Source organism: Chelonoidis abingdonii, chromosome 19, assembly GCF_003597395.2.
Source record: "Chelonoidis abingdonii isolate Lonesome George chromosome 19, CheloAbing_2.0, whole genome shotgun sequence".
NCBI classification, from domain to species: domain Eukaryota; kingdom Metazoa; phylum Chordata; order Testudines; family Testudinidae; genus Chelonoidis; species Chelonoidis abingdonii.
Genome location: NC_133787.1, coordinates 9,472,984 through 9,497,606, shown reverse-complemented (window position 1 = coordinate 9,497,606; position 24,623 = coordinate 9,472,984). Strand labels below are relative to the sequence as shown.

The 24,623-nt window shown below is 42.4% G+C and overlaps 2 protein-coding genes across 11 annotated transcripts in view; one reads left to right on the top strand and one right to left on the bottom strand.

The window, feature by feature from the left end:
- The window catches only part of PRMT7 (protein arginine methyltransferase 7), a 45,937-nt gene extending 33,681 nt beyond the window's left edge, over positions 1 to 12,256 (bottom strand). For 2 of the 10 annotated variants that reach the window (XM_032767727.2, XM_075073869.1), the window contains exons 1-4: positions 11,842 to 12,220; positions 9,616 to 9,745; positions 8,742 to 8,925; positions 6,219 to 6,255 (exon numbers count right to left, since the gene is read on the bottom strand). In XM_032767727.2, the coding sequence (XP_032623618.1) occupies positions 6,219 to 6,255; positions 8,742 to 8,836 (132 nt within the window). In that variant the 5' untranslated portion in view covers positions 8,837 to 8,925; positions 9,616 to 9,745; positions 11,842 to 12,220. Of the gene's footprint in view, positions 1 to 6,218; positions 6,256 to 8,741; positions 8,926 to 9,501; positions 9,570 to 9,615; positions 9,746 to 10,469; positions 10,542 to 11,841 lie in introns of those variants that run through there. The other 8 variants (XM_075073862.1, XM_075073870.1, XM_075073864.1 and 5 more) reach the window with 7 other exon arrangements.
- A 105-nt stretch (positions 12,257 to 12,361) lies between these two features.
- Positions 12,362 to 23,647, top strand: SLC7A6OS (solute carrier family 7 member 6 opposite strand). Its single transcript, XM_032767734.2, has 5 exons — positions 12,362 to 12,553; positions 14,583 to 14,966; positions 20,273 to 20,476; positions 21,822 to 21,960; positions 22,836 to 23,647. The coding sequence occupies exons 1-5, from the start codon at positions 12,362 to 12,364 to the stop codon at positions 22,958 to 22,960; spliced, it is 1,044 nt and encodes a 347-aa protein (XP_032623625.2). The 3' UTR covers positions 22,961 to 23,647.
- The last annotated feature ends 976 nt before the right edge of the window (positions 23,648 to 24,623 follow it).

The window sequence follows — 24,623 nt, the reverse complement described above, 5'->3', positions numbered from 1 at the left end:
TTTTATTTTTGAATGCAGTTATTTTTTGTACCTAATTCACATTTGTAAGTTCAACTTTCATTATAAAGAGATTGCATTACAGTGCTTGAATTAGGTGAATTGAAAAATATTATTTCTTTTGTTTTTTACAGCACAAATAATTAATATAAGTGAGCACTGTACACTAAGTTTTGTGTTGCAATTGAAATCAATATATTTTAAAATGTAGAAAACTTCCAAAATATTCAAATAAATGGTATTCTATTATTGTCTAACAGTGCAATTAATTTAAATTAAGTTTTTAATTGCGTGACTAATCGTGATTTTTTTTTTAATCACTTGACAACCCTACTTCAAACCATGGTAACCTTGGGGTGGGGGAGGAAAAAACACAGAGGGTTGTTACCTCCTCCCAAATCAAGTTTTACCTTGGTAGGATACTCAAGTTTTTGTTCACCCTTCCAATTTGATCAAAGGCCATGAAGGGCTTTTTGATGTAGATAAAATAGGATTTCTGACCCTGAAAATGGATCTCAAGCCCATGCAACTTCAGAACTTTACTCCTCAGACCAAAAGTCAGAAGTTCAACAAGTAGGACACAGGTCATTATCCAACTGTTCTTTCTAGAAATTAGAAGCGTCATACCACATTTCACAACAAAATCAAGTTGATGTGGTCCCAGGAACTTGGAATCCATTTGGAATCGCAGCTTCTTTTCTGTTCTACTCACTGTAGAGTCCTACTAGTGATTATTTTTTAAATTCAAGCTTGTACTGTAACTCAAACTCAAAGCTTTAAAACCTGTGGTATTGTCACACAAAACATTACCATGGCCATCCACTGCTGTTTCCAAAGCTTCAATGTCACTCTCCTCTGTGATCTTAAACCACTGGTTTCATCAATGGAATTCACTGAAGCCTGCATCACATTTAAATTCCTTGCCAATATCCAGAGATTTTTTTTTTGATTAAATCATGCTTCGGGAGAGAGTTTACAGCTCTGTAAAGCCAGATGCAGATGGGAATAATTCCTAGCTGGAGGCAGAGTTTGACAGCCCTTCTGATCTATTGCCATCTACAAAAAAACCATCTTAAAATTAATTAAAGGAATCAAATTGATAAGAGAAAATAATACATAAACTACAGAGTTATGAAACATCCCTGAACTTTGGCTTGTGAACTGAGTTTTTTGGGGGGTCTAATAGCTAAAAGGGAAAGAAAGGACAGAGTACTGATGATCCAGCACTTCGAAACAGAATTTCATACCTCTCAGAGACCTCTCACGGTCTCTGCAAACTCAGGCAGACACTGCTGTATGGGTTACACTCATGTCACATTTTAGAGGTTTTCTTTGCAACCATACCAGCTAAATGTTTTTTATAAATTCAGTCAAGCTTTGGATAACAATTGAGAAGTCTGTGTGCCTTGTTGGCTAATCTATCATATGCCCACCCAAACGAAAGGAGGGTGTAAAACAGCACACACCCTTTAGGGCAGTGGTTCTCAAAAGTTGGTCTGCTGCTTTTTCAGTGAAAGCCCCTGGCTGGCCGGGAAAGGCAGCCAGCACATCCCTCGGTCCACGCTGCTTCCCGCAGCCCCTATTAGCCTGGAGCAGCAAACTGCGGCTAGTAGGAGCTGCGATCAGCCAAACTAGTGGACGCGGCAGGTAAACAAACCGGCCCAGCCCGCCAGGGGCTTTCCCTGAACAAGCAGAAGACTGGACTTTGAGAACTACTGCTTTAGAGAACACTGGGTTAAATATTCAAAACACCACCTGCAAGTTAGTTTGCCTCAGCAAAAGAGTGGGTTTCAGAAATTCCAATTTTGGAAGTAGCTAAATTTCCAGAGGATGGAAGTCCCATGAGATGAACATGGAAAGCTGAATGGTCTGGCCTGTGTGTCTAGTTTCTCAGGGAATCTACAACATTATCCATTTGGCAATTATGCATTTTCTTGTTCTTAACTGCATAATCCATGGGAGCCTCACGTATTCTCAATCCCACAAGCACAGAATTTCCTGCAGAACCTCCAGCTTGCTGCAGAAGTATGCTCCAGAATTTAAGCTTTCACAGTTGCAGGATGATCTTCTAAACATTAGCCGAGTTTAGTTGATTCAGTTTCTCCCTGAGCCTGCAAATAGCATGAACCAATAGTTCTGAGAAGTATAAACTGACTTTAATGAGAGTGTTAATTCTGAAACTGAATGATGATTATGTCACTACTTCACTTGAGCATTGCATCACAAACCTTCAGCAAAATGCTCATCTCAAAAACCCAGACCACTTTCTATTACTTCTAATAATCCCAGAGCTGTCAAGATCTCCAGCTTTGTCCTTAACTTCTCTAACACATTTTCAAATCAAAATACTGTAGCATATGAATATTAAAGGAAAACACTAAGAAACTGAATGTAACATTAAATAAATTAACAAAGAGGACACTGCATTGATTGTATTAGGACAGGTCTACACTACTGCACTACATTGCCACTGTAGTGCATCTGGTGAAGATGTATTATGCTGACGGGAGAGCGCTCTCCCACCAGCATAATTACTCCACCTGCGCAAGAGGCAGAAACTATGTCAATGGGAGACCATCTCCCACCGACACAGTCCGGTGTGAATACCCTGTTAAGTCAATGTAACTTACATCGCTTCGGGGGTGGGTGCGGGGGTGGTCTCATTTTCACTCGCCTGAGCAATGTAAGTTACTTCGACTTGAGTGGTAGAGTAGACCAGCCCTGAGTCCTACATTCCTCACATTTTTAATTTATCTGAGATTGCGAAGGAAACTTCCAGTGTACTGTACTGAATACCACAGAAGTCAGGTCAAGTTTGCTGCAGAATACGCAGCTTGTACTTATGGTATTTATTAGGATAAAGAAACTGCCTTCCTTACATCTTACACTGTCTGCTTATTGCAGCGAGGTATTTACATCAGTGTATGTAAATGGGAACGGAACGGAAAGGTGTCGCCAAGCACGCTGAACATATGTACTCCACTTCTCTGCACACAGAGCCAAAATGTGTTGCAACAAACCAAAATAAATAGGACTGATAATGTTAACATAACATATACAAACAAGAGAACTGCCTAAATCGAATCTTCATTTTATTCTTAAATACTCAATGCTATTTGTAGTCCAACATGTTTAGTATTGTAGGCCAAGTACAGTACATTGGCTCCAGGCCTTACAGAACAATCCTGTATGAATAATATGCTTTAAGGCTTCTGGTAACAGGTGTGAATCTAAGTGTTGTCTGAGTCTCCTTGGAATCACATCTACTACATGCATATCTTGTCCGTTAAATCTGTTGCAGAAGTGATGCATTTTTTCCATTACAAATGAATTACTGTATGTTTGTCTCATTTTTGTCACTATATTAAGAAACAGAAATTCCTGCCAAAATTTTGGCTTATTTGTGTTCATTTCTTTGAGAGAGTCTGAGCATACTCAGATTAATGCTAGGAAGATAAAGCAAAGTGTTGAAAGGACATCTGTCCAACTGTAGTACATCTTACACAGAAGAGAGTGAATGAAATAGTGTATTTCAATTTAAGAAAATGGCAATTTTTAAGGCTTCCTTGCATATGATTTGCTAAGCTTTTACAAACAGCCTGTGTTTCTCTTACTGTCTGGATTTAACAGGGTCAGCTCTATCCTTTACCACAATCAGGCTGCATCTACACTACAGAGACTATACCAGAATAATTCATTAGCATAGACGCAACCTATTCTTCTGTCAACATAGCTGCGTCTGCAGTGGGATTAGGTCAGCATAGCTATGCTGGTCGGAGATGTGAGTTTTTTTTCACATCCCTGATCAATATAGCTATGTCGACCTAACTTTTAAGTGCAGACCAAGCCTCAGTTCTACTCTGGCTATTTTGACATAATTAGAGTACAGCTATTTAACGGCTTTGTCCCATCATCTCCCTTTAAATCTTGGTATTGGAGTGCTGTTACCACTATAGGCATGCTCCCGGAATACATACAGTAGATGATGATATGAATCACTAGGAGACTATTCACCCATAGATGCAGCAGAAAGATTGCCAATCCTTAAGGCATTTTTTTTTTTAAGTCTTCAACTTATTTGAAGACATTGTATCGCCTCAACTTCTCCCTGAGCATAAACTGGAAGATTTAAGAACACAGCATAAGTGGAGGAGAATAAAAAGAACTTAGTTACAGCCACATGTAGGCAGATAGGGCTAGATGGAATTACTGCAGAAACTGAATTCTATAAGATGAGTCTAAAGTGCCCTCTGAAGGTATAACAGAAAATTACATGTCTAAAATCAACATAACCGAAAAGCAGCTCCTCCTTTACTTACTTGTCAAGACAAGAGATGACCCGTCCCTGCTGATGGGGAGAAGAGCGGAAAGGGGGGTGAGGGCAGCAGCTTCAGCAGCATTACTGAGCATGCTCAGTCCATGTGAGCATACTCAGTACAAGCCAAGCAGCAAATCTGCAGGTTGGCTGACCCTGCCCGCTCGCCCGCCCCCCCGTTCAGTATTTTCCCGTCAAGAGTTGAGAGCATCACTATTACTCATATAAAAGCATCTTTCTGCATTCTCTTCTCCTTAACATCAGTTCTTGCAGAAGAAACAGTGTTTCCATCTATCCTAACAAAATGTTTAGAAAAGTTCCCCACTATTGCTATATTAGCAACACTGAGCCCTGGAAGCAGTGGCTCACTGGATGCCAGCACAATTTTTAACACTTAATTAGATGTTAGCTAGCCAACCCTGGTCAGGCTTGTATGGATACCATTGCACAATTGGGGCCTGTGACCCAAAAACCCCTTAATGCTAACTGGCAAGGGGGTTATAAGAATATCCTGATTCTGGCTCGCCAAAGAATGTCATGTGAGGTCATAAATGAAAGCAACAGTCACGTTAGTGGTTGTTAAGATCATTGGGAAACGTATGTACAGATACTACATATGGAATTATATATTATTCTTGGGGGCATTCTGCACCAAAAAATTTAAAATTCTGCAAAATTCTGCAAATTGTATTTGTCAAATAAATGTGGAGACTCCAGCATAGCATTCAGGAGAAGAGGCCACTGGCTGCACAGATGCGAGTGATCACAGGTGCACCAGGTGTGGGAAGGCAGGTTCAGCAAGCCAGGACCAAGTGTGGAGGGGTTTAGTGTGGGGGGGATCCAGGTGTGGATTGAGAGGGTTTGGTGTGGGGCAATCTGGGTTCAGGCAGCTCAGTGGGGGATCTGGGTGTGGAGGACATCTGGGTGCAACGGTAATGGGACTCTGCAGGGAGCTCCATGTGACGGTGGTACAGGTTCAGCGGGGGGTGGTGACTGGGAAGGATAGAGCTCGGCAGGCGGGTCTGGGTGCGAGGAGCTCAATGGGGGGAGTCCAGATGCTGGGGGAGTGGGGCTCAGTGTGGTGGGGATCCAGGAGCAGGTGGTTGGGGCTTGGTGGGGTGGAGATCGAAGTGCCGGTGGCTCATCAGAGTGGTCCAGGTGCAGGAGGAGAGGGTCTCAGTGGGGGGAGGTTCTGGGTGTGTGTGGGGAGAGAGGCTTGGCGGAAGGGTCTGAGTATGAGGGATCTGGATGCATGGGGGTTGGGTGGATGGGAGAGCATCTCCCCATACAGTGATCCCTCCCACTGCAGCTGAGGAGCGATGGGTGTAGGAAGCAGAGGGCCAGGGGGGAGACAGGGGAAGAGTTTGCAGAGCTTCCTGCAGCCTGGGGATAAACCTTGGGGTGGATCTGCCTCAGCCCCAGATGCCATGCAGGGGCATACAAAGTCCCATCCTCCCCAGCCCAGGACTAGCTGAGCCCGGCACAGGGTAGATGCCACCAGCCAAATATTCCCCAGCCCCACCCTCTACCCCACTGTGATTTACCTGTGCTGGTTGCCCTAGGAACCCAAAACATACCGCTCTTGTGGCTTCCCTTTCCTTCCCCATCAGAGAGTTATTTTTCTGCAGGGAAGCAAAGAAATCTGCAAGGGACATGAATTCTGCGCATGCACAGTGGTGCAGAATTCTCCCAGGAGTAACAAGCAAGTCTTCCTCACACTGGAGACAGGGGGTTAACAAGGTAGCTCAGAGTCCTGGGTACCCCAAGTATCATCACTGGGTCTTAGAAAGTGCAGATAGCAAAATACTTCAACTTCCAGAGGAACCTGTACAATCATGGAGTGGGAGCTGCTGAGGGGAAGGGAACACTACATTTTTTCACCATTCAAGTTATTTTCTATACTCACTCTGTCTTTGTCATGCAGCATGTCTGCATAGCATGATCTGAAAATAAAACAGAATTTACAGATCAAAACATTGCATATTCACCACCACAATATTAATTTGTTAGCAGAGATAAGAATCATCACTGTGAAGCAATTATTCCTAGTGAGTGAGTAAGTTACTGTGACACAGTGATTTGTCCATTTAAGAGGCTGTTTGATTTTCCCATTTTGAGTGGCATGTGTACATGAATTAATGGGTTATGACTTGTTACATGCAGTATAATCTTTTGTTTTTTTTCTGTTAATTGCTGCAGTATACTCTATCTTGAGCATTCTTAGAAAAATCAGTACAGAGCAAATACATGCACCTATGGGTGAGTTACTGTCAACAACTACTAATGACAGAGAATGTCAGATGCAATAAGTTAGTAATTAGGAACTAGGGAAAGAAAACCGTGTCCTCTTTTTATAGACAGCTCTGTAGAAAGGGAGTACTAACCACAGAGCACCGGTTTGGAGCTGGCTAATAAGTCAAAATCCTCATGCTATTTGAAGTGGCACTGATAATAGTCTGAGTGATTTTATCACACACACACTCTCTCTCTCTCTCTATTGCACATACGTAATCACTCAGGTTATTATCAGTACCAATTTAAATACTACGCGGATCTTAACGTACCAGCCACTGTATTTTTCCCCATACACAGACACTCTTCCCTCAACCTGAGGACAAATAAATGCATGGGTTTTTTCAATTTGTCTGATCTGAACACCATTTTAAAAAACCCAGCAAGCTGACCATGTCATTTGATCTCTTTGATCATTATTTTCAACTACTAAAAGGTTGTTACAACACTATGGTCAATGAGAAACTATTATGGCTGGGATTTTCAGAGGAGCTTGAGAGTCAGATACTTAACTCCCACTAAATGTTGATAGGATTTAGACACTTATTGCACTTTAGTACCTATCAAAATCCCAGCCTAGATAATCATCCATTAATAAAGGAAATGCTTGGGTGAAGCTACTTCAGTTAGTATTTTTACAACATTCCACTTGGTATAAGTTAAGATACAGGTGAACTTAGCCTAAATAACTGTCTAAATAATAGGAGTACTTGTGGCACCTTAGAGACTAACAAATTTATTTAAGAATAAGCTGTCGTGGGCTAAAACCCACTTCATCAGATGCATGCAGTGGAAAATACAGTAGGTGTGTACACACACATGACCATTTCCAGCAGTTGACAAGAAGGTGTGAGGAACTGTAGGGGGGAAATTACACAAAGTAAATCCACGGGTCATTACATAAAATAAAACTAATGACCCGTGGATTTACTTTGTGTAATTTCCCCCCTACAGTTCCTCACACCTTCTTGTCAACTGCTGGAAATGGGCTATTTTGATTACCACTACAAAATGTTTTTTTTCTCTCCTGCTGGTAATAGCTCACCTTAACTGATCACTCTCATTATAGCGCATGCATCCAATGAAGTGAGCTGTAGTCCACGAAAGCTTATGCTCAAATAAATTTGTTAGTCTCTAAGGTGCCACAAGTACTCCTGTTCTTTCTGCAGATACAGACTAACATGGCTACTACTCTGAAACCTTTTGTTATAGTGTGTATGGTATCGGAGAAAAACTCAGTTCTCGCTTTTTGTTTGGGTGCAGCAGAGTCAGATACTTTATTCTGTTTAGCAGCTACAAGAGGGACAGAGTGCATTAGGACACAGGGTCTCCCCCTCCTAGACAGGTCTCTCCACAGGTAAACAATTACAGCAAGCATTTATACTTTTGTTACAGACAATAACAAGCAACAGCTGCATTTTGTTTATACGTAAGTCATCCTGATATCTTGTTTTTCTCACTTAAGAGATGTCAGTGTTTTATATACACAAGGTCAAACAACAACAACTTCTCACACAGTTCTTTTCCACTCGCCTCACACAATCTTTGCTTCTACAAATCTCGTGTTATTAGGGTTACAGTTAGCCTAACTCTTGCTAACAGAGGCTGTCATGCATGAAGATCCCCTACAAATCCCTGTCAGTTCTTTCTGTAGTTCCACAATGGTAACATCCATTATTTCATGTTCTCTGTGTATATATATCTTCCTACTGTATTTTCCACTGCATGCATCCGATGAAGTGGGTTTTAGCCCACGAAAGCTTATGCTCAAATAAATTTGTTAGTCTCTAAGGTGCCACAACTACTCCTGTTCTGTTTGCGGATACAGACTAACAAAGAGGCTACTCTGAAACCTCTTCAAATAATGTTATTAATCCCAGGCTCCACAGGCTTTTTCTGTAAAGGTAAATGTAAGCAACATCTTAATTTCAAATTATTCTTGTTTTAACTAGTGATGTAGAAACCTGCTTAGAAAAGTGCTTCCACCCTCCACTCTACTCGCAAATAAATTGTTTGTATCCTTTATAAGTAATTGTTACCTTCACATTGCATTCATTTTTTTTTTAATTTTTTTTTTTTTTTTACAGTTCATTAATCTGCATCTAAAAAGAGGGTCAAGTGTTTTCTCCCATCATACCTTGCAATCTCCTGATGGTAGTCATAGTTCTCATCTTCCTCTAACCATTCCACAGAACCTGTGGTTGGATTGGCCCTTCCACAGAAGACCTTCATAGTTTGTATTCTTTGTGTATTGTGAAGACAGTTTTGTGGAACTGGCTTCAATTCAAATAATTGCAATTTTTTGTCCTGTTATCAGAAACCTGTTTAAACAAAATACAAGTTATGTTATGACATATACTAACTCTTCCTCCTCCCTGTTTTATAGGCTTCATTCCTAAGCATGTCATTAGTAAGGTTGTGAGTCTTTAATGGAGATCCTGGAAGTTACGGATCCCATGACTTTCTGGGACATCTGTGACTTCTGCAGTGGCAGATGCAGCTGACAACAAGGCCATCCGAGCAGCTGATCCCAAAGCAGCAGTCCAGGAGTAGTGGCAGGTCCCCGGGCTGCCCCCGGCCGCAGCAGTGGTGCGTCCAGAGTTCCCTGCGGAGCAGTAGTAGCGTTGCTGGCACGCCCCACCACCCTCACCCCAGCACCTATGATTTAGTCAGACGTATTTATAGTACAAGTCATGGACAGGTCACATGCCATGATTTCTTGTTTATTGCCCGAGACCTGTCCATGATTTTTACTAAAAATACCCGTGACTAAACTGCAGTCTTACTCATTAGTAACCTCCTTGTTCTTCCATCTTTTGCCTTATTCTATTACACTCTTGACACTTGTAACTTTCTCTCAATCCTTATACGCCATCTTCTCATTTATGATTACTCACTATGATGCACTTCTTCTGTGAACACTACCAATATGACAATCCAGAAGAGAAATATATAAGCAAGTTTTCTAAAAAATAAAATAAAAATACTAGTAGTAAAAGGTTATTTCTAACCTCTTGAGAAGCATGCCCCTCATTCGCTGTGTCTTTTAATATTTCTTTATCTAATTCAGGGGTCAGTAACCTTTCAGAAGTGGTGTGCCCAATCTTCATTTATTCACTCTAATTTAAAGGTTTCGCATGCCTGTAATACATTTTAATGTTTTTAGAAGGTCTCTTTCTATAAGTCTTTAGTATATAATTAAACTATTGTTGTACGTAAAGTAAATAAGGTTTTTAAAATGTTTAAGCTTCATTTAAAATTAAATTGAAATGCAGAGCCCCTAGACCAGTGGCCAGGACCCTGGCAGTGTGAGTGCCACTGAAAATCAGCTCACATGCCGCCTTCGGCACATGTGTCATAGGTTGCCTACCCCTGATCTAATTCAAAAGATTCTTTAAAGCAGGATCTTGTCTTGTTTTCTTCTGTTTTTTTACAAAAAAGGAGCACAACAAAAAAAAAATTATAAACATATATATAACCTATAAAAGCATGTATATGGAGAAAAAATTAGTAATTTGACACATAAGCTGAAGAGCAACATACTGTGGAAAAGGAAGATGGTTAGTCCTGACTCTTGATGGACAGAGATTAAAGAAAACATACAAGGACTTGTAGCCAGATGAGACCATTTAACCTCCAGTAGGGGATTCTTTCAAGACATGGCATTTATTCTATTCTGTATAGGTTTTTATAGTAGGCACGTCACGGTAGTGTCTTCAGCACTTTCCAGATAAGCATTAAACAATGTGACTACACATCTGTAGTGTGTTGTTTGTTGCCTATACAATAATTGAAGAGAGAATATAACACACGTTTGACAATTTAGATAATATATCAAAAAGTCAATACTCTTTTTGTAACTGACCTATGGAAAACCATAAGTGGTTTCTTACAATCCACGTTTTGCAGAACTGTTTTGTAGAGCTTGGTACACTATCTGCAAGTAAGATTTTAAATAAACACCATGTTAAACACTGAGTATTAAAAACAACCCCAGAATTCCATTTCAACTCCTCTTCTAATTATCAAGTTTGTTTTATGATTTAAAAAACTCAAAAATCTCTGCATGTAGCATTTCTGAAAGACACCGAAACAGCAGCCGTAACAACCTCCACTTGGTCACAGAACAGACACAGAGGGCTTGGCTACACTGGAGAGTTGCAGCACTGTAACCCCATCACCAGCGCTGCAACTCACTCTGTGTCCACACTTGCAAAGCACAGCCAGCGCAGCAACTCCCTGGCTGCAACACTGGCTGTACACCTGGTCTGCTTGGGGTGTAGCGATTCCAGCGCTGGTTATGCAGCGCTGCTCATCATGTGTGGCCACCAAAAGCGCTGTTATTGGCCTCCAGGGTATTAAGAGGTATCCCAGAATTCCTGTCCACAACAAACAGGAAGAATGGCTGAACTACCAGCTCCCGGAAGCAACTTATCTAAAAAACAAACACAGCTGCTCTTTGCTCTAGCCAGTGAGGGAGGGGAGGCAGGGGAATTGCTTTGGAATGTTCACAGCTGTTTGCTTGAGGAGAGAGGGGAGGGGGGGAGTCCGTGTTGAGCAGCTGCTTATGTGGTCTGAAGGCTATTTAGGAGTGCATAATTTGCATTTAGTGAATAAGAGAGGGGTGGGGAAGGGTCAAAACTTTTTAAAATGATTGAAGGTAGATGCTGTGTATCTTCCAGTCCTTAGAACTTGCAAGGCAGGGAGCTGAGAACAGTGTCAGCTCCAAAAATCCACTCTCTCTGTCTCCCCCACGCTCCCTGTCACACTCCACCCCACCCCCTCTTTTGAAAAGCACGTTGCAGCCACTTGAACGCTGGGATAGCTGCCCACAATGCACCACTCCCAACAGCGCTGCAAATGCTGCAAATGTGGCCACACTGCAGCGCTGGTAGCTGTCAGTGTGGCCACACTGCAGCGCTTTCCCTACACAGCTGTACGAAGACAGCTGTAACTCCCAGCGCTCGCAAAACAGCCTCCAGCTCAGAGGGCTCAGGCAATGCACAGGTGCTGTGGAGCCCCAAAGGGTGCAGAGCCTACCTACTTCTCATGTAAACACACTTTCCGCCCCCAGATCGCCAGGCCCCTGCACCGAAAAGCGTCAGACCTGTACTGGGCTGGGGCTCAGCTGTGGATTGGTCCTGCTCTGAGCAGGGGGTTGCACTAGATACCTCCTGAGCTCACTTCCAGCCCCAACACTATGTGTCTATTGACATGGCCGCTGACTGGGGCCTCACCTGCAGAAACAAGGGAAGGCGCCTCAGGGCGGGAGTGGGGGAGGGACCCCGCCTGGAAGATGGCGGTGGGAGCCCGACAGCTATAAGTGGCCCTAGGACAAGAGTTGCCCGTTCCCGGGAGCAGGGAGGACCCGTGGACGTGTTACCAGCACGGGGACCTGCACAGGAGGCGGCCCCGCCTTGCGACGGCGCAGGGAGCCACGGGCATAGCCCAGCTCCGGCCCACCCCAGCCGCCAGGCCGGCTACCGAGCCGAGCCGAGCCCCGCCCCTTAGGGCCAGCGCCGCACGGCGGGGCGGCCGGTTCTTACCGCCCTGTCAGGCACGGGAACAGCAGGCCACCGTCTTCCCAGCCTGCATTGCGGGAAAAAGAACGGCACGCGACCGGAGAGGGGCGAATCAGGGGGCGGGGCTTCTAGTCCGGACCCTGCCCAATAGGGGGCGGGTTAGTGCATAGTAAAAAGCTCCGCCCCCCAGCACCCAAAGGGCGGGGCGCTGCTCGTGGCGGGTTTCTATCCCAGCATGCTGTGCGGCCCAGCGGCCGGTATGGAGCGCGCGGCGGTACTGCGCGTGAAGCGGAAGCGCGGGGGGTCGGAGCCGGCCGAGGCCCTGGTGATCGCCTGCAAGCGGCAGCGCACCGAGCCGGGCCCCGCGGCCCCCCGCGACCCGGTGGAGAAGAGTCTCTTCAAGCTGGTGACTACCGTGTCCTCGCAGGTACCGCAGGGCCGGGCCTAGCGCCGGGGTTCCTGTCCTGGTCCGCCCCCCTTCTCCAGCCCAGAGTGGGCTCCGTGGGGCCTCCCCCAGCCCAGAACGGCTCCGTCCCTGAGTTGCTCTGTGGGGAGCCCCCGCAGCCCCTTTAGTTAGCGGGAGCCCGGTCCTGGTCACCTCTCTTGGTTAGTGGGCGCCTCCCTCTCGCCTTTGCCTCCAGGCTGGGCCAGTCTGCCTGGGCCCCAGAGACCAGCCCAGCAGCGAATGGGGTTTTATGATTACTCGGTCCCCATTATACATCTCGTGTCTAACCAGGGCTCTCCTGTTTGGGCGCCGGACACCACTTTGTCCTGCCTATTAAGTTCCTCTGGGTGATGCCGCTGCTCAGTCATTTAATGGTCTGCTTTGTCGGCACCTACAAACCAAGCCCAGAAGAGGGGGTGGTTTCATACTGAAAACTAGTCAACATCGAATTCACTTTTTGAGGTTGCTTTGGGTCCTCCACCTGCCTCAAAGTCCCCCTACCCATTTTTTTATAATCCAGTTTTAAATGTATTTCTTCCCCCATTGTCACCTGTAAGTCCTGTGCAAATAGAGAGAAATGTACTGACTAGCTCTCTCTCACCTGAGAGTGGTGGTAAGGGTCCAGTGTAAAGGGTTTAAAATGTTTGAGTCTTTCCTGGAGGGCTTGACCCAATGAGTAGTGATGGGGAGGATGTACTTCTACTATTAGGTTCCTTGCTTGTGGACCTCTACCAAGATCATTTCTCTCTCTGGTACTTTTTGACATCTATAGACAGCCATTAAATGAACTAGTCAGACAAACATGGACTCTGATGTCTGCAATATGTAGATGAGACAGTTCAGCCTATCCTTTGCAACATATGACCACCAAGATGGCCCAGGGCTTGGATGAGCTCAGCTCTTTAATGGAAAAATAGCTGGCTGAATGAGCAAGACAGAAGCGTTGCTAGTGGACAGAGGAAAGCATTTTGAAGAGTTCACAGCCATGGTGTGGTTTCATTTGATTGAAGGTACACACCCACAATTGGTCAGTTCAGTGCATAGTTTAAGAAAGCTCTTTAATTCCTCACTGAAATGGTCATGTAGCAGTGTCCATGAGTAACACTTTCTGTTATCTCCTATGCCTGGGTGATTGTCTCATCCTGGTGCATGACGACCTCAGTTACCATGCCTTTGTCACCTCTCAGCTGGACTACAGCAGTGCTTTGTACCAGGCCCCAAAGCCTTCAGTGCCTAGGAAGTTCAAACTACTACAGAATTCTGTAGCATGTCTCCTCAGCAACACAGGCTACCACAAGCATCTTGGACCCCTCCTCTGCTCTCTCTGCTGGCTTCTCCTAGAACTTCAAATTAAGTTCAAGGTCCTAGCCGTTATTTTTAAGGTACTTCATGGCCTGGGCCCAGGATACATAAAAGACCAACTGAAACTCTGGGATGAAGACAGCGTTTGACAGCTTCACTCCTCTGGCACAATGGAACTCCCTGCAATGAGAGTAAAGCTCATCTGTGCAGAAGACAGAACTTTCTTGGGGACTAGCCTGAGACTGTGGAATGAACTCCCCCAAGTACAAGGACCATCACAAACCTTACCACCTTTCACTTTAAGCATGTTTTTTGACCTTGTCTTCTCTAACAAATGCATAGTAATAACTTTATATTCCAGACAACCCACCATACCATAACAAGATATTCCACAGCACACACTTCTCCTGAGTGGTGAATAAGAGAACAAACAGGACATATTTGTCTGGTTGGTTAATGCACTGCTGGAAGACATGCAGATACAATTGTGTGATATAAAAACCTATATAGAATAGAAATAGATTAGACTGTCGTCAAATGAACGAAGTAAACAACCAGTAATAAATTTTTTTGACTTGCATCTTTCAATTTACTCCAGTCTTGGTAACTTGTAACAATAATATGCACAAAACTCTTTTAGGGAGGAGGGTGATTCTGGTTTTTAAGTCAGTAGTTTTGACTCTCCCCCCCTCCCCTTCTCTCTGTCCAGAATGAGCCTGTTCAGAAGTATGTACAAGAAGCTATTACTCGAGATAAAGCAGCAGAGATTCTGCGACCCTCTTTGGGAAGCACTCAAAGAATCATTCAGGACCTTCGCTCCTCCAAGCAGGTGAAGAGGCAGGAAAACCGGTACCGCATCATAACCAGCCACCGGCCGAACTGTGCTGAAAGAGAAACAATTGCGCTTGACGCAAATGGCGAGGAGACAAATGAGGGTGCCAAACTGGACCCTGGAGCAAAAAAAGACACTTCACACCAAGAAAGCACTGCCATTTATGGTAGTTCAAGTTATTTGGGGGAATTCCAGTTGTTCGATGTAGTACAAGAGGAGGAAGTAGAGAGAGATCACAATATCGCTGCAGCACACACACAGGTTGGTATTGAGACTTGTGCACTACTGACTAGCCAAATTAAATTGCATTTTGGTGCAGTAAAATGGCATAGGTGGGCATACTGGAAAGATTCTTCTATATTTGCCAGTGATTTTGAATCTGTACTGTTTAGACAATATGAAGGCATTAACTACACCCCTGACAGCTGGAGGATTAAACCTAGCCTGAGCAAAATATAAAAGATACTGGTGAGGTGGGTCTTACTACTTAAATCCTAGTGAGAAGTGCAGCCTCCTGGAACAACCTCTCTGGCAGAGGTGGGCAAACTATGGCCTATGGGACCATCATGCCTGGCCCTCGAGCTCCTGGCCAGGGAGGCTCCTCCCCTGCCCTTCCCCCGCAGCCTCAGCTTGCTGTGCCGTCAGCGCTCTGGGTGGTGGGGCTGTGAGCTCTTGCTAGATAGCAGGGCTGCTAGAGCCGCCAGCCTGCCCTGGTGCTCTGACTGCGTGGTGGCGTGGCTGGCTCAGGGCAGTGCGGCTGCCAGTCCTGGCACTTTGAGCGGCATGATTAGGGGGTAGAGAGTAGGGGGTTGGATAAAGGGTAGGGGATTCTGGGGGACAGGAAACAGGGGCAGTGGGATATGCATGGGAGTCCCCAGGGGCCTGTCGGGGCGGGGGTGTGGATAGGGGTTGGGGCTGTCAGGGGACAGGGAGCAGGGGGGTTGGATGGGGGTGGGCTCCTGGGTCGGAGGTTAGGGAAGGGGGTAGTGAGGGGACAAGGAGTGGTGGATGGGGAGGGGGTTTTGTGGGGGGGGCAGATATGGCAGGACCTGGCCTGTTTTGGGGAGAGGCAGCACATTCCCTGCTCTGGCCCCCATGCAGTTTCAAGAACTCCGATGTGGCCCTTGGGCCAAAAAGTTTGCCACACCCTGCTCTATGGAGTAGGAGGGTGCATGGATTTCTACTAATGTTTCTTCCCTTTGGTCGCTGTCGCCCGTCTCCTACACTCCCTCTCTAATTAAGCCTTGGCTGAATAGCTATAAAGACTCAAAGCGCTCTTATCCGTTTGTTGTCTAGAAATAAGGAGCTCTGTTGCATGTCCTAACCCTCAGAATTTCCCTATACTGCAGGAGAGGCTGTGGAGGAAGAAGAGGCCTGCTCTTTTACGAGCTTCCTCCTGATTAATAAACTCCACAGCTGATCTACTGATTGTTCACAGTTCCCATAGCAGCAGCAAAGTGTAGATTGATATGGTAATTAAGGACTTTGTCTATTTTAAATAGCGCTGTGAATCCAATCGAGGCCTTTTTATTTTAACTCTGCTTCTTGACAGGTTGGTAAGAGCACCCTAGTATTGGTCATGTCCTCTCTGTTAGACTGAGGAAACACTATCTGTTGTCAGTTCATGTTTGGGCAATAGATTATTGCAACATCTGAGTAGAAATACTCCAAATTATTTCTGAAGGTGTAAGGCTTAGGCCCCTTGGCATTTGAACTCATCTCACTGATAGTAGAGTATTTTGAGCTCTTACAATTTTCAGTGTGGTTTAATTTATAATCTTGCACGTCTCTTGCACCTGTATATTAAGTTGCAAGCATCTGTTGTCAGTTTCTGAGGCTGGGCATTCTAGTAGACCAGTTGACGTCTTGTTTCCGTTGTGCTATATGTACGGTACGTTATGAGTCTTCAAAATTCCTTTTATGATTGTGGCAGGTCACAGAATATCTGTGCTTTTGTTGGGGTGGGAGGAGGTGATATTGAAGGAAGCATTGTTATTATAGCTATATAGTATATTATGGAGCCATGCAGGCAGTCCCATATAGTGAGATCACAACTCTGAGTAAAATGGAAAAACTTAAATGCATGTTTAGAGATAGAAGTAAACATCATGGGGTCAACGAAATGCTGGTAACTGAAAAACTTCTAAAAATTATTCTACTGCCAGCAGTAAAAATTGAGCAACTCCAGCTGAAAATGCTGCATCTTGATAAACAGCTGGCAGCTCAGTGCAATAATTCATTTTGATGAGTGCTTATGCAAATGATTTGTTTAGCCTTACACAGCATTCAATAATATTTGAACAAGCACTCAAAGTGCACCGTTAACTTTTTACAAAAAAAAACATTCTGTTCAGATTAGACTGCTTGCAGCTATTGCCCATTTCCCTCAGTCAGCTTCAATCTCTTTTCCCCCGCAAAAGCCTAATAAGCATGAGGAAAGCAAGCTGGGAAGGAGTAGTGGCTCTCAAAATGTGACTCCACAGGATTTGTTTTTAGAATAGAAAATAGGAACTATAATATGCAGTCAAAATCCCAGCTTGTGCTAGATATGGTCTCATCTACTTACTCATTTTGTTCTGGTGTGTGTTTGAGATTGGACCTCAGTTCAGTCCTCAGGAGCAGTAGTAGCTTCACCTTTGATGTACAAAAAGGTAGAGATGCAGCCTCAGTTCATTTCTTTTCTCAAATAGTGAAGTGCTTTTAATATGGAAATATCATTAATGGTTTGGAAATATGAGGCTCCACATATCAGCTTTGTCCTTCTCAGTTGCATTTAACAGTTGCTTCTGAATTAGAACTTAAAGATCTTTAAAATGCGTAGCAGTGCTACCTGACACTGGGCCTGGCCAAACAGAGGTAGAATTATGTCACTACAAAAGCCCAATAGCATTGTTACTAATAAATCTTAATTGCGAGATGTCTAGACAAAAAAAAAAACATTCAAACCAGGCCAGCATTTGCTTCATTCTCCATTTCCCTCTCCACTTTAATTTTTTCCCCTTCTGTAGATGTAAGGATGAGGATGAGAGAGACTGTCTTACTGGTTTCCCTATTCTCACCTCAGAATTGACTAAATAGTTCAGGAAGCACTTGAACTTGATAGGTGGAATTTCCCTCAAGCACCTGTTCCACCAAGGGGAGAGTTTGTGCCAATTTAAATGGAATTGAAACAAGGGGCCTGCCAAAGCCAACAATTTGCAAATGATTCTGGCTATAGGGAAGAATCTGCTGGAAAGTTTGTTTTTTTGTTTGTTTGTTTGTCCTGTGAATGTGGAACACAGAAACAATGGGGAAGACTCAGCGGGTCCAGCAGGCTTTTCCTGTCTTTTGGACTTGTTCATTTTTTCTGCTGTAAATATGAGACCAATCTAAACTTTTGCGTAGGTGTCATTTTTTACCTTGTTACATAACTGAACAATTCTACTACAACAGATATTAATGTAATAGAACAGTGTCATACTGTACAGAATATTTAACTATTCACTTTAAGCATGTGTATCCACTTGCACAACTATATGTATTAAATTCTATCAGAGGCAGACAAACCTTTGTAGTGTATTAACCATGCATTTAAAGAGGTAATGTGTAAATTGGGGATCTAAGTCTTGATTATAGATTTCATGAATAAAACTGCTTTTTCTTAAAAGCAGTTACCATCTTTGCAAGGTGAACTCTGGATATTTCCACTTTTTTTCCCAGCAATAAAGATATAAGAATAAGGCAGTATAACTGCTGGTGATCCAGATTGGAGGGGGGGGTAATATAATTTTTCCATCGCTAATATGAATTTGTGCATGGATGGTGGTAGTTCAGAGTGGATTATATTTTAACCATGGAAGACATCCTTATTGTGTACAGAAATATCAATAGTACTGATGACGTTTATAGTGAACATATTAACATTTCCATTGTAAAATACATTTTTAGTATGTACCTTGTGCATAATTTTAGTGCTAAGATTTTTTAATATAAAATCTGTTCAGGATCAAGTTTCTTTGAGGAACAGCCTGTGCTTTTTTTAAAAAAAGACAAAATTAGATCAGTTTGTTTTTAACTGAAAGCAATGAGTTTTCAAATGCTTGAAAACTCTGCCTTCAACTTGCAAATGTCCAAATCACAAAGAATAAACTGGGTGCATTTTTCATCTCAGAATGAGAAAACAAGGGGTGGACAGTGTGCCCTTGGAGCTGGTTTCTGATTTTTTTTGTGTTAATAGCTGCATAGATGTGAATTTAAGGCCCAAAACTTTGGAGGGGAAAGCTTTTTGAAATATTAACATGAAATTGCTTTGCAAATAAATTAAAGATTTCTTGCTAGTATAGAAAACCCACCAAATTTGAACATGTGAAACCCTGAAATGGAAATTGACATGTTTTTGTTCAAGTTGAATTATGCAAAAAACAAACAATTCCGTTTAATATTAAAGAGCTACTAGTGAGACACAAGTTGATAAAGGGGGAGAGCTGATTAGAATATCTCAATAACTGAAGTTTTTATGCAGAGTGTATAGAACTGGTCTTGACCTAATAGAAACAGTCCTTGGATCCTTTCCACAAATAACTCTTTAAGAATCACTGTGCTAAAACATACACACACACTTTCAGAATTACCCATGGATAAACCAGACACAAGACAATGACTTTCCAACCCATCCAGTTTGCTTTGAATCTGATGTACTAACTCCTGTTTCACCTTTAATCCGTTATCTGTTTACACAGCAAAGTAGCAGTAGTTTCAAGCAAGAAAGCAGTTGCTTTCGTTTACAGCTGCCTCTACCCTTTATTTTTAAAATGCTGTAGTAGAAAAATCACACCAGTGCTACTGCTTCTCTCTATAGAAGGCTGACCATGGCTTAACTTTGAGAGGGAGACTGTATTTGAATTTCTTCAGGCTACAGTCATTATTTATGGGTGATAATGGAGTCTGAGTTAAAGCTATATGCAAATCTTCCTGCCTAACAAATGAATGTATGAGGAGCCCTCCATCCAAAAACCGAAAAAAACACTAATGAAATTGATCCCTAAAATAAAATGCTAAAACTGACTGGAAACTGTTTAGTTGGTATGTGGGTTTCTGAACTCCTGTAGATTCACTTTTCAGTAGGTTGACATCTGCCAGCAGTACACTTGGAAATGCCCATTTAAATCAGTATTTCCATTTCTACGTTGAGGTGTTCTAAATGGACAGATTGGTGAGCTGAGCAAAATGGGTGGATTTTCTATTTAGTGTTCAATGTTTCATTTTCAAATATAAGCTGAAAGTCTCAAATTCTATTATTAAAAACTGCTGTGAACACACACTATCCATTAACTATACAGAAAATGTTTGGGTTATGGAAAGACTCTCCAGTGTGCCCCACCCTGCTCCCAGATAAAGTCATACTGTAATTTATTTGGAGCATCAGCAATCTAAAGCTTTCGAGAGTCAAACTTTTAAAATAACTTGCAGAAAGTTTTTACTTTACCCTATCTGTGGCATTAAGGATAAATGTTCTGTTTTATAGCTCACTTAAAAACTCACTATGTGTGACTTCAATGAAATATTGGTGGTGGTTTTTTTGATAACAGAAAACTGATGATCCAGATGCGATTCTTTGCAATGCAGTCGAAATGATCCGTGAGCGTTTAACTGTATCTGAGAACGATAAAGGATTAGAACATCATGGGAAGGAAGAGGATTACGTTTATGATATTTACTACATGGAAACAGCGACTTCTGGCTGGATCCAGAACATCCTCTCTGTGCAGCCTTACACACAGGAATATGAACTGGTAAGGACAAGGAAATCAAAAACCAGACATTATGTAATAATGAAAGAAGCTAATGGAAACAAACATGCTTCAATTACATTGTCCTAGTCTGAAAATCATGACCATGCAAAATGGCATTTTGTAGCTCAATGACTTTTGTATCAGAGATGCTTTTTCTGACTACCAGTCTTGCAAAACTCAACCTGGGTTCTTTCCATGTTGACAGGGAAAATTATGCCCGACATAACACACCCATGTAACTCCCATTGTCTTCATTGTGTTTGCACAGGTGTAACTGATTGGAACTTGGTAAACAATGCACAAGCAAGAAAAGAATCTGGGTCATTCATACTTCAGTTGTTTGGGTCTCCAGGACTAACAGTAGTCAGACTTGCTGCTTGTTGATTAGCAGCTATGCCTACACAACAGGTGGCACAAAGAGGGCCAAAATAAGGTTTCATAGGCAGCCTTATTTCTGGCATTTCCTAATTTGAGTACTTTAAACTATTAAGGTTTCAGTCAATTTTTGTGCATTATATATAGTGAGAGAACTGTGCTTCAGTTATGTGATTTCATATTTCAATACTAGGCGCTGGTAAGAAGCTTTCTTTCATTGCATATCCTCTGATCCATTTTCCCTTCACCAAAATTAAACACTGCTTTATCACTTTTCACTTCAAGTAGCTAACTTTCCTCAAAACTACTATTTATTCAACCACTGAAGTGCAACTGGAGTGGGTGGAATTAATTTTGCAATTTCAGGAGTGCCCAAAATAAGTAATGGTGCAACCACATTAGTGGTGTTCTATTAGGATAGTTTTATTTCCTTAACACAGTACTAAACTTTTATTGCATGCACTAACAACATAGGTTATGCCAGACCTGAACAGACTGTGGTCTTGCCCATTGAGGCTACAATACATCATTAACTCTTGGATGGTGTCACTGTAACTAAGGGCTGGTCTACACTACGGGGGGAAATCGATCTTAGATACACAACTTCAGCTACGTTATTCACGTAGCTGAAGTCGAATATCTAAGATCGGATTACTCACCCGTTCTCACCGCGCAGGATCAATGTCCGCGGCTCCCCCTGTCATTCCCAGAACTCTGTGGGGTTGGTGGAGTTCTGGAATCCGATATAGCGCAGTCGGGGATTGATTATGCGTCTAGATGAGACGCAATTATATCGTTCCACCGAAGCAATCGATTAACTGATATGGCGAGTAGTCTAGACATAGCACTAAGTATCACTATGAATATTTTTTCTTCCTCATCTGACACTATGTAGACTGATGGAGAAATCACTTAGTTTTTCTGTGACTTCTTTCCTCCTCTGAACAGTCCTTTCCCTATTGACATGCAGGTAGATGATGATCATATTTCTGAAGAAATATATGATGATGAAGATGATGAAAACAATGAGAATAATTGGCGTAATGACTATCCTGATGAAGAGGAGTTCCTTCCTGAGGAAGATGAAGACGGAGAAGGAAAAGATGGAGGTATTTCATTGTCGGTACTACCTGCCCTTCTGCCCATTTAGGTGATGAGGCTTAAATGTTCTGATGGTTTTCACTTTATCACTTTCACTAGCTATAATGTCACAGTCTAAGGTGGAATCATTACTGAATGGGGATGTTCTTGGGGAATGGGAGGGTTCATTAAATTGGAGACTTCAAAGGTAGTCTTGAATGATTTGTTCCACAACTATCAGTGGATGATAGGAATAAACTGTTCCTCATTTTCACACATCTCACACTTGAACAAGTATTGGCAAGTAGAACTTAAACTTCTCAATTCCTTTTAAGTCTTTCAATGTTGTGAAAGCCCATTAGAACTGAGGTGATGGAGACTTCTACAAACCCTTCTTTCCATGAAAAATCTTAGAGAACAAAGGGAAAATACTTCTACCTGGCCCTTCTGTGCCATATGGAGTAACCTGTATTTGTGGATTCTCATTTGATGTTTGTCTTAAATGGATGAACTCATCTTCAATGGCTGACTGAGGAATTTCTTCTTCATTAGAACTCCTGATCAAGCTGGTTTAACTGTCAAGAGTTGCATTATAAGGGATATGAGGTTTGGAGACTAATTCAGTTCCTAACTCTTGCCACTAATCTTGGGCAAATCTCATTTTCCTATTAAAATTGAGACTTCTTAGCTACATTGAAACCCTCAGTTTAAAGATGCTATATGTGCAAAGTTAGCATCACTGCCTTGAAAAGGCGTACAACTCAAAACTCATCTGATGCAGAACTTGTAATTCTTTGGCAGTGGGCAGTTTAAGTATTCAATAGTTCCTGAATCATAACTGATCTTTAACTACAAAGAGATTTTAACATGTAGTTTGAAGCATTTAATGTTTTTTTTCCTCTAGAATCTGATGGGAGCTTCAGTGATGAAGATGGCAGGGGTATCGGGAGCAGAACATGGGTCAAATACCACTCTGATATTCTGCAGGAGTTTGAATATGAGGTGGTCCAGGATTTAGATTCTGATTAACACTAAATCTGAATACTAGCATACTGCCTGCATATTATTCTTGACTTCCCTGCAAAAGTCCAGAAAATTACTGCTGCTTTTGGTAGCTCTTTATGGAAATATTAAGGTGAGACCAAAGAATGGAAAAGCATTTCCTTCTGGTAAAACAAATAGCTTCCTACTGTTGTACAAAATGTCACATTTTAAAAGGAAGCTGTCTTTGTCCATGTTTGATCTGTACAATTGATACTGTATTTGATTATATATGTTTCCTAACCTGAGCCTTTGGGAAAGTAGAAGTCTGCAAAAACTGAACTTTTTGGCATGAAATTTGCTTAAAAAATTTTGTACTTAAAATCCAGGAAGCATCTGCAATTTCAAGTTGGTAGTATTTAACTCCATGAGTGAGTGTTAAGTAAAGCAACTCATTCATAATGTGACTTTTTAACCAGTAGCAAATCTGTTTGAGTGAAAACTTAATTTTCTAATTTGAGTATTACAATTATGGCAAGTAGAGAGGCAATCTTGGCTTTAAGAAAGAGCTGCATTACTATTATAAGAGCTACTTTCTCTGTATACATGAAAAGAATGGTCAATCTCTAGACATGTCCTAGGGCTTTTTGGCTAGACACCTTTTCCTTTGTATCACTGAAACAGAGTAAGGTAAAGCATTTATACACTTGAATTTGTAAATAAAAATGATTTTTTTAAATTTTGCTGTAACTAGCCATTTCTTTAAAAACTTGGCTTCTGCTCCTTAATAGAGCTAAAAAATTCAAAATGCTGAAATGTAAGCCTTCTGCAGTGAGTAGCTCTAATGGGGACATCAACTTCTATACAGAGCAACAGTCATCTTTGTATAAATCAATCTCAGACTGTAGGCCTCAGCTGATAAGTATACACACCTGCTTTCATCTGAACTCGGAATGGCAGATCTGAGGAGCAGAGTGTTTATTTTGTAAAGGAGGAAGTGGTTGGGAAACCCATCTCTCAAATATATAAAGGTGCTATAGCACATTAGCAGTATAATACAATACTATCATGAGAACCATGCTAAGTGGTTAGAGGGACTCGGTTTAATTAGTTAAGTTACTTTAGTTTGCCATCATCACAGCTGTGGTTCTGTTTTTTTTAACATTTTACTTACTTTCCTAAGCTATTGGACAGACTATTTTGGGGTAACTGTTCTGGTAGCTGATGCCTATCTTGCAGTAGCCCTTTCCCTTCCTGCCTGGTTTAAGGGGATTTATGTAAAACTCATCACTGTCTCAGGGTTGTTATGGCCTTCTCATATCAGACATTCCCACTGCTGCAACCACCACCTTCTAGATTTTAATGGTAAAGTGCTAATAGGGCAGAATTAATTGTCAGTGCACCCAAAAATGGTACTTGAAATCGAGGAAGAAGCAAATACAGTTTTGTGGCTATTTCCCTTAGTCACTACTGTCCTATTAGTTACTAGTGCATCAACAGCAAAGCAACTTTTAGAGACAAGGTGGGGGATCTTTACTACGAACTGCATCCGAGGGTGCTGAGGGAGTTAGCTGATGTGATTGCAGAGCCGTTGACCATTATCTTTGAAAATTCATGGCGAACAGGAGAGGTCCCAGAGGACTGGAAGATAGTACCTATCTTTAAGAAAGGGAAAAAGGAAGATCCAGGGAACTACAGACCAATCTGTCTC

What these genes read in the sequence shown, in the direction of transcription:
- SLC7A6OS (XM_032767734.2), top strand. Translation starts at nt 12,362, where the DNA reads ATGCTGTGCGGCCCAGCGGCCGGTATGGAGCGCGCGGCGGTACTGCGC. An exon ending in TCGCTGCAGCACACACACAG is followed by an intron (nt 14,967 to 20,272) that starts GTTGGTATTGAG and finishes TTTTGATAACAG; the next exon opens with AAAACTGATGATCCAGATGC. An exon ending in ACACACAGGAATATGAACTG is followed by an intron (nt 20,477 to 21,821) that starts GTAAGGACAAGG and finishes ATTGACATGCAG; the next exon opens with GTAGATGATGATCATATTTC.